Here is a 14,808-nt window from a genome sequence, read left to right on the forward strand (position 1 = left end):
TGGGTCCTTCAGCATCCCAGTCCGAAGCTCTATTCACTGCGCCACCTCCTGGTCAGGCTTCTCAAAGCACTTTTAAATCTGTCATTTGCACCTGACCAGGCGGTGGTGCAGTGGATAGAGCATCGGACTGGGACGCAGAAGGACCCAGGTTCAAGATCCCGAGGTCACCAGCTTGAGCGTGGACTCATCTGGTTTGAGCAAAAGCCCACCAGCTTGGACTCAAGGTCACTGGCTCGAGCAAGGGGTTACTCGGTCTGCTGAAGGCCCGCGGTCAAGGCACATATGAGAAAGCAATCAATGAACAACTAAGGTGTTGCAACGAAAAACTGATGATTGATGCTTCTCATCTCTCTCCATTCCTGTCTGTCTGTCCCTATCTATCGCTCTCTCTGACTCTCTCTCTCTGTCCCTGTAAAAAAATAAAAAAATAAAAAAAATTAAATCTGTCATTTGCTCTACATAAGAGTCAGTGAGATAAATTCATCCACTATAAGAATTAAATGACTGATAAGAAATATGAGGTTAAAAGAGATAATGGAACTACTAAAAATGATAGAACTAGGCAGAGCAAGAGCCTGAGCTCCAATCTGGCTCTCAGGCCTGGATTCTCTCTGCTATGGTATGTCCGTGGGTTAAGCCTGTAGATTCTGGCTGGGAATCTTAGTGTCAGAAGGACTTTCATGTGGTCCAGGCTAACCATGTGATCCAGGGACTTTAAATGTCACGTAGGTTAGTGTCGTCGCATTGGAACCCCCTGAGAAAGTAGCCTGCCAAGTAACTGACCAGCCTCTGCTTCAACAGCTCCTCCAGCCACAACTTTCACCTTTCAGTGTCTCTGAGTATTAATAAACTCTTCCTTACCTTGAGCTCAGATAGAACTCCCTAATTTGCTACTCTCTGATTGTTTAGGTGTGTTGCATCCAAGCACATACACACATGTGTGCACGTGCACATGCACATGCATACACACACACACACATACACACGCCATGAATCCTTCTTTCCCATGACATCCTTTCAAGAGATTTACTCCTGAGTAATCATTGTTGCATGCTTAACAACCCCTGCTTCCTTTACTCTTCTTCTGATGAGAGGATTTCCATGTCCTTTATTGTTCTGGCCTCCATCCGGAGTCTCCCCTAAATGCTCCTCATGGTGTGGCACATGACAGGACTACAGCAACCTCACTCTGGCCTCAGGTCTGGGGAAGATCGCCAAGCACAGGTCTGCTGGCCCTGGAAGAACTGCAGGGCTAGAGTCTCCCTCATGCTCTCATCTGACAGCAGGATGGAGAAGAGCATGAACTAGAACAGAAACGCTGAAACACACCAACCAACAGTTGAAACTGGTTTTTGTTCCAGTGGCTCTGCCAAGCATTTCAGAAATTCTAGTAAACACGTTCCCATCTGGAGAAGGCAACTAATCCTGCAAGATACCCAGTTGATGCCTGAGCCCAGTGCATCCTGAGTAGGAGGAAAGGTGATGATTCACAGGTACCGGCTGCTCACCCTTATCCAATGGAATAGCTAGGGAAGCAATGAGTCATGCTTCGATTATTCCTACCCAGAAATCACTACAGTTCAAGAGCCTATTATTCATGGAGGGCCAGCTTAAGTAGCATACCTGAGCAGGAGAATTGCTTTTCTCTGGCATCTTGATTCAGTTTCTTGGGTTTTATTTGTTCCTTATTTTTCCCTTTTGTTTTCTTTATAGAAATAATTTGAAGCCAACCTGGTTGATTAGGCAGAACAGTTCCTCGATGTGCACGGGGCAGCCACAACTGGGAGGTGAAGACCTTCAGGAACTGCCGCGGGGCTTGGCTGCAGGCAGCAAGGAGCCCTGGCAGGCAATCCTGACTCCGGTCAAGGAGCCCAAGGGGCTGTTCCTGGTAGCTCAGGAAGCCCGTGGCCTGGGAATTCCTTTCTGGTGCCGCGTGGTCTTTATTCTGTATTTGTAGTAACTGAATCTGTGCTTGACACCAAGCCTCCACCTATATCCTACGTCTTGGAATCAGGTTCATAATTTGCTCCTTATACTTGCTTACCAGCCCGGTACTCTTGTATTAAATGATGATGCCCTGCGGCGTTTCTAATAGCCCTTCCTTTCCCCAGGACTGCAGCCAGGGCCTTGCTACCAGCTGCCAGACTCACCTGATGCCAGTACCTGGCGCAAAGTCTCTGCGGGATCTCTGTACCCAGACTCTCCATTGCTAAATTTCAGCCTCCTATCAAATTTTCCAACCCTTATCCTGTGCCACACCTCCCTACACCTACCCACTGCTCACACTTTTACCTAATGACTCACCTCCCTCTAGCAATAACTATTGCTTCCTCTGCTCCCTGCCAGCAGCCAGGTTGACACTAACCCAAGCCCAGGGACCAGTTTCACTTCCCAGGCTCTTCCATTCTGTCTGATGTTGCCACTTTTCAAGATTCTTTCTGCTCAAAGCAGCGTTAGAGGAGCATGGATGAGAGGACAAGCTGCAGATCAGGGACGCGCTGCCTGGGAACGCTGAGCTAAACGAGAAGGTGTGTGGGGGGGTACTGGCACCAGGCAAACAGAATCTGTTTGTCCGAGCCCAAAACACAACGAGTGCTACTCCCCCTGCCGCACCCCCATTCCCTTCTTGCCTACCCAGCAACCTGACTTTGCACAGTGAGGACTGGATAAGCTCTGGGGGACACCAAGCCAAAGTCACTAAGTAAAGATTTCAGTTAAGTGCTTTTGATTTTTCCTTTAGAATACTGATGACAACTAATAAATTACACCCAAGTTATATTTACAGCTCTGAGGGTATTTGACTTCAGGAAAACAAACGGATACTTGGTGGTTTTGAGGATGTACTTAAATTCACAAAGTACTATTTTTGCTATGTGGTAATTTTTTTATAAAAATAATAACTCTCCATTTCCTAATTAAAGTAATAAACAGAAATACAGTTCCTCTTCCTCTAAAATTAAATTTAACAGCAATCCCCTGCTTGGAGAAAACAAATGTGCTAGTTGCTCATTCATGGAAAACAGGTAAAAATTTTCCGGTGACTGTTTCTCTGAGGCGTCTATTTTAAGAGATGTGAAGGGGAGTAGGTGACAAGGTGAGTAGCCAATCTTTTAAAGAGCAAGAAGCAGGAGTTCCAACCAAGTGGCTGCTGATCAAATGCTCATGCACGGAGTGTGCCCCCAAACAGGCTGAGCTTGTCACTGGATCTCACGTGTTTCACAACCTTATGCTATATATGAATGTCAAAGCCACCTTTGCAAAAACAATATTCTTTAGTTAGAGTAAGTAGAAAAATACAGTGAAAAGATTTCTTGCTATTCTCTAAGTAAAAGAAGATCTTTCTCTTAAGAAAAACACTGCTGAGGATAAAAGCCAAGGATTGTTTTAAATGTTCTCCAATTTCCAAAATACCATTTAAAAAAGAATTACACCCACGATTTATGCACAATTCATTAGCAAGATAAAATGAACTGCTAAATTTTAATCGCATTAAAAGAACAGACATCATGAAATACACCCCTAACTTCTTGGGAATATAACCTAGTCTAGTTAACATTTTCACCATCATGTAAACCTTGTCCAAATAACCTACCTTGTTTAAATTAAAGTAGTATTTTTACTTTTATAATTTGGTAGATTTTTGAAGATTTTTTTTTTTAGGCAAGCAATTAGAAGGCCAAATACATAAGCTTTTTTATTGTTAAAGTTCATAGGTTGAATCACAGGACACAGGATCCCCTATGAAAATGAGAGGAATTTCATGTCATAAAAAAAGATGAAATATTGTTATTTGTGACAACATGGATGGTCCTTGTATGTTAAGTGAATAAGTCAGATAAAAAAAACAAAAACCATATGATTTTACTCATATGTAGAAGATAAAACAAAAAAGAAACAAATGAACAAAAAAACAGAAAAGAAACAATGAACAAACAAAAAAACTCAGAGATGCAGACAACAGGTCAGTGGTCATCAGAAGAGAAGGGGACAGAGGAGGGCAAATGTAAAAAAGAAGTCAAAAGTATGATGACAGATGGAAACTTGACTTCTGGGACAATCACCTGAAACTTATGTAATGTTATAACCAATTTACCTCAATAGTAAAAAAAAAAATTCTAATGGATCATTAACTTTATAGCAAATAATATTTAACATCTGAAAATGAAGGCTTAGGTTAATATTTAAAATGCCTTATCTATATTTTCTTATTCTAATCAGAAAAAACCTTTTAAAAAACCCATCACTTTTGTCTGCAAACAAAAGTGTTTCTGCCCTGGCCGGTTGGCTCAGCGGTAGAGCGTCGGCCTAGCGTGCGGAGGACCCGGGTTCGATCCCCGGCCAGGGCACACAGGAGAAGCGCCCATTTGCTTCTCCACCCCTCCGCCGCACTTTCCTCTCTGTCTCTCTCTTCCCCTCCCGCAGCCAAGGCTCCATTGGAGCAAAGATGGCCCGGGCGCTGGGGATGGCTCTGTGGCCTCTGCCCCAGGCGCTAGAGTGGCTCTGGTCGCAATATGGCGACGCCCAGGATGGGCAGAGCATCGCCCCCTGGTGGGCAGAGCGTCGCCCCATGGTGGGCGTGCCGGGTGGATCCCGGTCGGGCGCATGCGGGAGTCTGTCTGACTGTCTCTCCCCGTTTCCAGCTTCAGAAAAATGAAAAAAAAAAAAAAAAGTGTTTCTAAGAACTACAGTTTCCCTGTTCCCACTGCCACTAAGGATGGCCCCTGCACCAGACAGGCCGGGAGGAACGTGCCCGTTGTACACAGTACATTATCCACACTGATTACAGAGCGCAGCTAGGGAAAACAGTGCTCTTTGCATAATAAATATCGTATCTTACATAATATACAATAAATATGACAGACAACATCTTGCAGGAGGTAAGCAGCCTTTCAGAAGTTGCAAGCTGCGGAATTACTGCTCTGAAGGACCCAGGTTGGGAGTGAGCACCTGTCATTGGACTTAATGGTCCATGACAATAAGGGCTGCTGGGCTACCCACCCCTCCCTTTAGGTTTGGAAGGACATGTACCATTAGTCTCCGGTTCTGGCAGCCACCTCGGAAGACAAAGCAGGATTAAGGAGACAGGTAAGCTGCCTGAACATCAGTGTCTCCCGCAATAGCTGTCCACACATGTACGTACCTGTGGTCTTCAGTGGAGTTGTCTCTCCTAGCAACAGTTTTAACCTTTTGGCATGGATTTTGCCTTGATAATGTGAGTCAGCCACCACCGCTGAGGTGAAGGACATGTTGCAGAGTGTGCAGCACTTGTTCTTATCAACCATATCAGCATCACTTCCCTGCCAGGGGAGAAGGAAAGAGGTAACATTAGAGAGGACCGAGGCCTGAGACTTCTTGATTCCCATTCCGTTCTGCTGCAAGTGAGATTGACCACAGCCTTCCTTAGGGAGATGTCTAGCTTTTCTTCTACAATCTCTTTTTTCTTTATGATCATCATCCAAACTTAGTTACTGACTTCAACTCACATTTACTAGTGGGTTACGGCCAGGTGCTAGCAATACAGGACCGCTATGCAGATATGAGTTACGGGAAGGTAAAAGGGGCCCACAATTAGGTGAGAACACATTGTGTCTGGCATCGTGAGGAAAACAGTCTCTAATTGCACCCATTATACTCATTAAAGTAGGTAAAATATCAGAGTTCAGATGGCCTGAATTATTTAGCAGAAATTATCATTTGACATTCAGCTCTGCCTTTGACCAATTCTAGCCTCACCAAGCTACATGCCATGTGTTAAAAAAAAATAAATTAAGATTTATTTAAGGACTTGAACATTTTTCATAATTAACTCATGTATCTATTATAAAATTCTGATGACCGTGCTGGCTGAATTTTCTATGTGAGTTTTTATAATTTCCTTTTTCTTCAGGAAGGTGACTAAAGGCCACACAAGAAACTTCTTAAATCCAGCTTGATTTTATTCTTTTGTAAACCTTGATGAGAATGAATCAGGATTCGGAAAAAAATAAATCCTTTGTCAGACCATGTGACCTGGCTATTGTGCACACAGATCATCAATTACCTATATTATGCAAAGGGAAGATTAATCCATTGGCTTCCCTCCTGCCTGGTTGGAAATTGAGGGTAAAGTGGACTCTCAGATAAGGAGTTAATCTATTCTTTAATGGAACAGCAATAGCACAGCATCTCTTTGTTAGAGCAAGCCCTGGATGAGTATCTGGCTCCACAATAGAAACGTCTCTCGTTTCTAGCAAGCCCAGAGAGTGCAATTTAAAATGGCATGGGGAGAAGGATTAGGGTAGGGATGGAATAGAGAAAGGGAATTATATAGCATGTATTTTTCTGCATCATAATAAGATGTCCAAGCTACTGGAGAGAGTGTTGCCTTGCAAATTATGTGGCAGTTAGAAAACTAACTCTTTCCTCCTTAAGGCATTAGTGTGTAATTTCTCTGATAATTAGCATTCCTTTGGGAGGAGTGGTGTGTGTGTGTGTGTGTGTGTGTGTGTGTGTGTGTGTGTGTGTGTTGCAAAAGCTGGCCTGTAGTTCAGGGAAGGTATGGAAGGGAAGGACCTCAAAAGGGAATCTGTGATTTGGAATTACAAAACCCCACCTACTGCAATTAATTCTCCTGACCTTAGATTATTGAACCTTACATGGTACCCCGTTTATTAGAGTTAATGAGTGAGATGTGAGGAAAGGTACCGCCAGAGGTCAGGGGATCAGTGAAAGAAAATGGGCCCTGTGGAGAGAGGAGGGGCTCTCCAAAGGGTCACCTCCTGGAAAGGGAATAACCTTAGGGCAGGACACCTGGATAGTCTCCGAAGCTGTGCCACTGAGTCTGCTCGTGCAAGGATTTAAAGCCAAGATGCTTGAGTTTTCACCACAGTAAAAAGAGAAAAAGCCATAAACACTTTTATACCATTGTGTGGTCTATAGTGAAGATTGACTGGCCCAGGCAGGCAAGGACAGAGTTGGCTTTTCCTCGCTTTTTTCTCCTAGGAAGTAAGAGATACTACCTAACCCATGAAAGGGATAGAGCCCAGGAACACCAGGAAATGACAAATTTGGGTGTTATTAAGGGTTCAGGACCAGTTGGAACCTTAGCCCTCCTGGGCTACGAGTTCATAGCCCAGGAGGGATGAAGACCCAAAATAGTACTTCCTCACTATATGTTAGAAGATATCAGTGCTATATATAAAAAAAAAAAAGGAAGAAAGTTTGTTAAGATGAAGGCAATTGCATGAGAAAACAATCAATGAACAACTAAGGTGCCACAACAAAGAATTGATATTTCTCATCTCTCTCCTTTCCTGTCCCTATCTGTCCCTCTCTTTGTCTCTCTCTGTCTCTGTCACACACACACACACACACACAAAAGATAAAAGCAATTGCTTGAATTACCAATTTTTCACCTACTTATGCATAAATAAAGGATATGCATCAAAGTATGTAATTCTTAAAATTAGGCAGAAGATCATAAGCCAAACCCTACCCCACAATCTATACCTATATAGAATTTGCACATCCCTTCCACTAATTCCAGGGAAAGGGCCAGCCAAAGCTGTCTTCAGGAAGCAGTTCTTTCTTTGGAGCTCTAATATGTAGACATGTCTAAAGAAAGGCTAGAAACCCCAAAAGAAGGGCTGGTAGCATTAGGTGAAGTATACTCATAACCAGTTTTCAGGACAAAGAATTGCCCTTAATGTGGATACTGATAAATGGGTTTATATCATTCATTCATTCAACACATTTTAAAGAACCTACTAAATGTTAGATAAATATGGCACTGCTTCTTGTTATCAGGGAGGTTGAGACCAAGAGAATTGAAGTCAGACAAATAAAAAAATAGATAGATAAATAAATAAATAAATAAATAAATAAATAAATAAAAGTACTGTTCGCAGGGAAATAAAGCCTTCTCTTGGATTCACATCCTCCCAATTATAAGGTAGAGAGAACATTAACATAAGTCTATTTGCATAGATTTTTATCTTCTATAGATTTTTATCTTTCTCATCTTTTCAGAATCTGTCTTAATGGCTCAGTTTAGTCATCACCCCTTGAGGTGAAGATTCTTCTGATCCCTCTACTCTCCTGCAGAGGTGAGCATTAACCTTAGTTAGGTTCTTCTATCTGTCTTGATCATAATTCTCTTACCATAGAATGCTAATTATTAAATTTATTTATTTCTTACATTTATTTCCCTCATGAACCTATGAAATTATTTTAAGATCAAGAAAATCATCTCATTGATATTGAAGCCCTAACACCCAGCACAATACTTGCCACATAGAGGGATCTTTAATTATTTACTTAATGAATGGAGCTTTGGGTTGTTTCATGGGGTTGATCCTTTGAATGATATAAAAGTTAAAAATGAAAATAGGTAATGCACAGAGGCCTAGATGTCACTCAAAGTCTTTCAGACTGACAGAAAGATGAGCAGAAAAATAACCAGAGATATCAACAATTCATAAACTAACTTGAAGGTTTAAGTAGGGAAAATTTTCCCAAAATTTATGTTAGATTAATTATAGTTTTGACACCTTGGAGATGACGTCAGAGTAATGGCGGGTTAGGAAGCGATTCCGATAAATCTCCCCCAAAACTCAACAAGATCTTCAACCAGAAACAGAAAAACCTATACTTGGAGCTTCCAGATGCTTCGCAATACACCCAAAGATGCCATTAAGGAAGAGAAAATCGAATATCATGGATACAAAAGAAAGAGAGGTAACACAGCTAGATGAGGAAAAATCTATGGAGAAAAAATTTAATATATTGGAAACCTTGGAGCTAAATGACAGAGAATTCAAGATAGAAATCCTAAAAATCCTCCGAGATATACAAGAAAACACAGAAAGGCAATTTAGGGAGCTCAGAAAACAACTCAATGAACACAAAGAATATGTGTCCAAGGAAATTGAAACTATAAAAACAAATCAAACAGAGATGAAAAACTCAATTCACGAGCTGAAAAACGAAGTAACAAGCTTAGCTAATAGAACAGGTCAGATAGAAGAGAGGATTAGTGAAATAGAAGACAAGCAACTTGAGGCACAACAGAGAGAAGAAGAAAGAGACTCAAAAATTAAAAAAAATGAGATAGCCCTACAAGAATTATCTGACTCCATCAAAAAGAATAACATAAGAATAATAGGTATATCAGAGGGAGAAGAGAGAGAAAATGGAATGGAGAACATACTCAAACAAATAATAGATGAGAACTTCCCAAGCCTGTGGAAAGAACTAAAGCCTCAAGTTCAAGAAGCAAACAGAACTCCAAGTTTTCTTAACCCCAACAAACCTACTCCAAGGCATATCATAATGAAATTGACACAAACCAACAGCAAAGAAAAAATTCTCAAGGCAGCCAGGGAAAAGAAGAATACAACATATAAAGGAAGGTCCATTAGATTATCATCAGATTTCTCAGCAGAAACTCTACAAGCTAGAAGAGAATGGACCCCAATATTTAAAGTCCTGAAAGAGAGGAACTTTCAGCCACGAATACTATACCCATCAAAGCTATCCTTCAAATATGAAGGAGAAATAAAAACATTCACAGATACAGAAAAGATGAGGGAATTTATCATCAGAAAACCCCCACTCCAGGAATTACTAAAGGGGGTTCTCCAATCAGATACAAAGAACAAAAAAAAACAGAGCCACAAGTAAAAGCTCCAAGAAGAACACAATAAAACCAAATTTAAACTGTGACAACAACAAAAAGAAAGAGGGGGAGAAGATGGAGATTAACAGTAGCAAAGGACAATGGAGTGCAAAAGTACTCACAAAATAGTTTGCTACAATGAACAGGGTAGGGACCCTTTTCATTATTCAAAGGTAACCACCATTGAAAAAACCACCACAGAAGTACATGAGATAAAAAAGATAGCAACAGTGGAAAGATGTATGGAATACAACCAAATAAAAACAAAAGATAGAAAAACAAAAGAGAAGGATCAAACAAGACACAAAACTAACAGAAAGCAAGATATAAAATGGCAATAGGGAACTCACAAGTATCAATAATTACACTAAATGTAAACGGATTAAACTCACCAATAAAAAGGCACAGAGTAGCAGAATGGATTAAAAAAGAAAATCCAACTGTATGCTGCCTACAGGAAACTCATCTAAGTAACAAGGATAAAAACAAATTCAAAGTGAAAGGCTGGAAAACAATACTCCAAGCAAATAACATCCAAAAAAAAGCAGGTGTAGCAATACTCATATCGGATAATGCTGACTACAAGACAGGAAAAGTACTCAGAGACAAAAATGGCCATTTCATAATGGCTAAGGGGACACTGAATCAAGAAGACATAACAATTCTTAATATATATGCACCAAACCAAGGAGCACCAAAATATATAAGACAGCTACTTATTGATCTTAAAACAAAAACTGACAAAAACACAATCATACTTGGAGACCTCAATACACCGCTGACGGCTCTAGATCGGTCATCCAAACAGAGAATCAACAAAGACATAGTAGCCTTAAACAAAACACTAGAGCACCTGGATATGATAGACATCTACAGGACATTTCATCCCAAAGTGACTGAGTATACATTTTTCTCCAGTGTACATGGATCATTCTCAAGAATTGACCATATGTTGGGCCACAAAAACAACATCAGCAAATTCAGAAAAATTGAAGTTGTACCAAGCATATTCTCTGATCATAAAGCCTTGAAACTAGAATTCAACTGCAAAAAAGAGGAAAAAAATCCCACAAAAATGTGGAAACTAAACAACATACTTTTAAAAAATGAATGGGTCAAAGAAGAAATAAGTGCAGAGATCAAAAGATATATACAGACTAATGAAAATGACAATACGACATATCAGAATCTATGGGATGCAGCAAAAGCAGTGATAAGAGGGAAGTTCATATCACTTCAGGCATATATGAACAAACAAGAGAGAGCCCAAGTGAACCACTTAACTTCCCACCTTAAGGAACTAGAAAAAGAAGAACAAAGACAACCCAAAACCAGCCGAAGAAAGGAGATAATAAAAATCAGAGCAGAAATAAATGAATTAGAGAACAGAAAAACTATAGAAAAAATTAATAGAACAAGGAGCTGGTTCTTTGAAAAGATCAACAAAATTGACAAACCCTTGGCAAGACTTACCAAGGAAAAAAGAGAAAGAACTCATATAAACAAAATCCAAAATGAAAGAGGAGAAATCACCACGGACACCGTAGATATACAAAGAATTATTGTAGAATACTATGAAAAACTTTATGCCACTAAATTCAACAACCTAGAAGAAATGGATAAATTCCTAGAAAAATACAACCTTCCTAGACTGAGTCAAGAAGAAGCAGAAAGCCTAAACAGACCTATCAGTAGAGAAGAAATAGAAAAAACCATTAAAAACCTCCCCAAAAATAAAAGTCCAGGCCCTGACGGCTATACCAGCGAATTTTATCAAACATTCAAAGAAGACTTGGTTCCTATTCTACTCAAAGTCTTCCAAAAAATTGAAGAAGAAGCAATACTTCCAAACACATTTTACGAAGCCAACATAACCCTCATACCAAAACCAGGCAAGGATGGCACAAAGAAAGAAAACTACAGACCAATATCTCTAATGAATACAGATGCTAAAATACTAAACAAAATACTGGCAAATCGAATACAACAACATATTAAAAAAATAATACATCATGATCAAGTGGGATTCATCCCAGAATCTCAAGGATGGTTCAACATACGTAAAACGGTTAATGTAATACACCATATCAACAAAACAAAGAACAAAAACCACATGATCTTATCAATAGACGCAGAAAAGGCTTTCGATAAAATACAACACAATTTTATGTTTAAGACTCTCAACAAAATGGGTATAGAAGGAAAATATCTCAACATGATAAAGGCCATATATGATAAACCATCAGCTAACATCATATTAAATGGCACTAAACTGAAGGCTTTCCCCCTTAAATCAGGAACAAGACAGGGTTGTCCACTCTCTCCACTCTTATTTAATGTGGTACTAGAGGTTCTAGCCAGAGCAATCAGACAAGACAAAGAAATAAAAGGCATCCATATCGGAAAAGAAGAAGTAAAGGTATCACTTTTTGCAGATGATATGATACTATACATCGAAAACCCCAAAGAATCCACAAAAAGACTACTAGAAACAATAAGCCAATACAGTAAGGTCGCAGGATACAAAATTAACATACAGAAGTCAATAGCCTTTCTATATGCCAACAATGAAACAACTGAGAAGGAACTCAAAAGAACAATCCCCTTCACGATTACAACGAAAAAAATAAAATACTTAGGAATAAACATAACAAAGAATGTAAAGGACTTATATAATGAAAACTATAAACCATTGTTAAGGGAAATCGAAAAAGATATAATGAGATGGAAGAATATACCTTGTTCTTGGCTAGGAAGAATAAATATAATCAAGATGGCTATATTACCCAAAGCAATATACAAATTTAATGCAATTCCCATCAAACTTCCAATGACATTTTTTAAAGAAATAGAGCAAAAAATCATCAGATTTATATGGAACTATAAAAAACCCCGAATAGCCAAAGCAATCCTAAAGAAAAAGAATGAAGCTGGGGGCATTTCAATACCTGACCTCAAACTCTATTATAGGGCCACGACAATCAAAACAGCATGGTATTGGCAGAAAAATAGACACTCAGACCAATGGAACAGAATAGAAAGTCCAGAAATAAAACCACATATATATAGTCAAATAATTTTTGATAAAGGGGCCAACAACACACAATGGAGAAAAGAAAGCCTCTTCAATAAATGGTGCTGGGAAAACTGGAAAGCCACATGCAAAAGAATGAAACTGGACTACAGTCTCTCCCCCTGTACAAAAATTAACTCAAAATGGATCAAAGATCTAAACATAAGACCTGAAACAATTAAGTACATAGAAGAAGACATAGGTACTCAACTCAGGGACCTGGGTTTTAAAGAGCATTTTATGAATTTGACTCCAATGGCAAGAGAAGTGAAGGCAAAAATTAATGAATGGGACTACATCAGACTAAGAAGTTTTTGCTCAGCAAGAGAAACTGATAACAAAATAAACAGAAAGCCAACTAAATGGGAAATGATTTTTTCAAACGACAGCTCAGATAAGGGCCTAATATCCAAAATATACAAAGAACTCATAAAACTCAACAACAAACAAACAAACAATCCAATAAAAAAATGGGAAGAGGATATGAATAGACACTTCTCCCAGGAAGAAATACAAATGGCCAACAGATATATGAATAGATGCTCATCTTCTTTAGCTATTAGAGAAATGCAAATCAAAACGGCAATGAGATACCACCTCACACCTGTTCGATTAGCTGTTATTAGCAAGTCAGGTAACAGCAAATGTTGGAGAGGCTGTGGAGAAAAAGGAACCCTCATACACTGTTGGTGGGAATGTAAAGTAGTACAACCATTATGGAAGAAAGTATGGTGGTTCCTCAAAAAACTGAAAATAGAACTACCTTATGACCCAGCAATCCCTCTACTGGGTATATATCCCAAAAACTCAGAAACATTGATACATAAAGACACATGCAGCCCCATGTTTATTGCAGCATTGTTCACAGTGGCCAGGACATGGAAACAACCAAAAAGCCCATCAATAGATGACTGGATAAAGAAGATGTGGCACATATACACTATGGAATACTACTCAGCCATAAGAAATGATGACCTCGGAACATTTACAGCAAAATGGTGGGATCTTGATAACATGATACGAAGCGAAATAAGTAAATCAGAAAAAAACAGGAACTGTATTATTCCATACGTAGGTGGGACATAATAGTGAAACTAAGAGACATTTACAAGAGTGTGGTGGTTACGGGGGGGGGGGGAGGGGGGAATGGGAGAGGGATAGGGGGTGGGGAGGGGCACAAAGAAAACAAGATAGAAGGTGACAGAGGACAATCTGACTTTGGGTGGTGGGTATGCAACATAATTGAACGACAAGATAACCTGGACTTGTTATCTTTGAATATATGTATCCTGATTTATTGATGTCACCCCATTAAAAAAATAAAATTATAAAACTAAAAAAAAAAAAAAAAAAAAAAAAAAAAAAAAAAATAAAACAAAAAAAAAAAAAAAAAAAAAAAAAAAAAAAAATTATAGTTTTAATATATATTTTTAGATTTCTGCTTTATTGGACAATTTTATTTGCATCATCATATAAAAGAATCATAGAGTAACAGAAGATGAGAACCAATTGTCATGGATATAGAAATAATGGAATGTACTTAAGCCATAGTTATAGACATGGGACCAAGAAAGTTTAGGTACCTGACAATAGAAGGCCTGTAATACCCAGAGAAGTTAGGCAGCCATTAAGGCCAGCAGGACATGCTTACAGGATATTTTACTAAAGGGACCAATGTAACTCACATAAGATTGTAAACACCACCGCCTGTGACTATTTTAATGACTTTGGTGAAAAACAACTACCTAGAAAAAAAGTCTCAATATTAACCAAGTGCTTGCAAAGAGCTAGAATTTAACTGTATATTCTTGGCTATGTAAATTCCCAATTAATGGCTTCTTGCAACTACAGATCATATAACCTATACTGGAGTCTCCATTGTACCCAGAACACCGTTAATAGATCACCCACAGAAGAACTCCATAAAGTTTGATGAACTGACTTCAATGAATACATTTAAAGCTTCTGGCTTAAAGAATTGAGAACAGCTCCAAGCTATCAAGTAAATGAAGAGGAAAACTAAAATTGTCTTAAAATATGGATTTCAAACTGGAGGTAATAATTAAGTCAGACTTTTTCA

The 14,808-nt window shown here is 39.2% G+C and overlaps 1 protein-coding gene across 2 annotated transcripts in view; it reads right to left on the minus strand.

Moving 5' to 3' along the window:
* The window catches only part of ZMAT4 (zinc finger matrin-type 4), a 369,306-nt gene that overhangs the window by 147,836 nt on the left and 206,662 nt on the right, over window positions 1–14,808 (minus strand). For both annotated transcript variants that reach the window (XM_066380392.1, XM_066380391.1), the window contains one exon: window positions 5,141–5,297. In XM_066380392.1, the coding sequence (XP_066236489.1) occupies window positions 5,141–5,297 (157 nt within the window). The remainder of the gene's footprint in view (window positions 1–5,140; window positions 5,298–14,808) is intronic.

Source organism: Saccopteryx leptura, chromosome 4, assembly GCF_036850995.1.
Source record: "Saccopteryx leptura isolate mSacLep1 chromosome 4, mSacLep1_pri_phased_curated, whole genome shotgun sequence".
NCBI classification, from domain to species: Eukaryota; Metazoa; Chordata; class Mammalia; order Chiroptera; family Emballonuridae; genus Saccopteryx; species Saccopteryx leptura.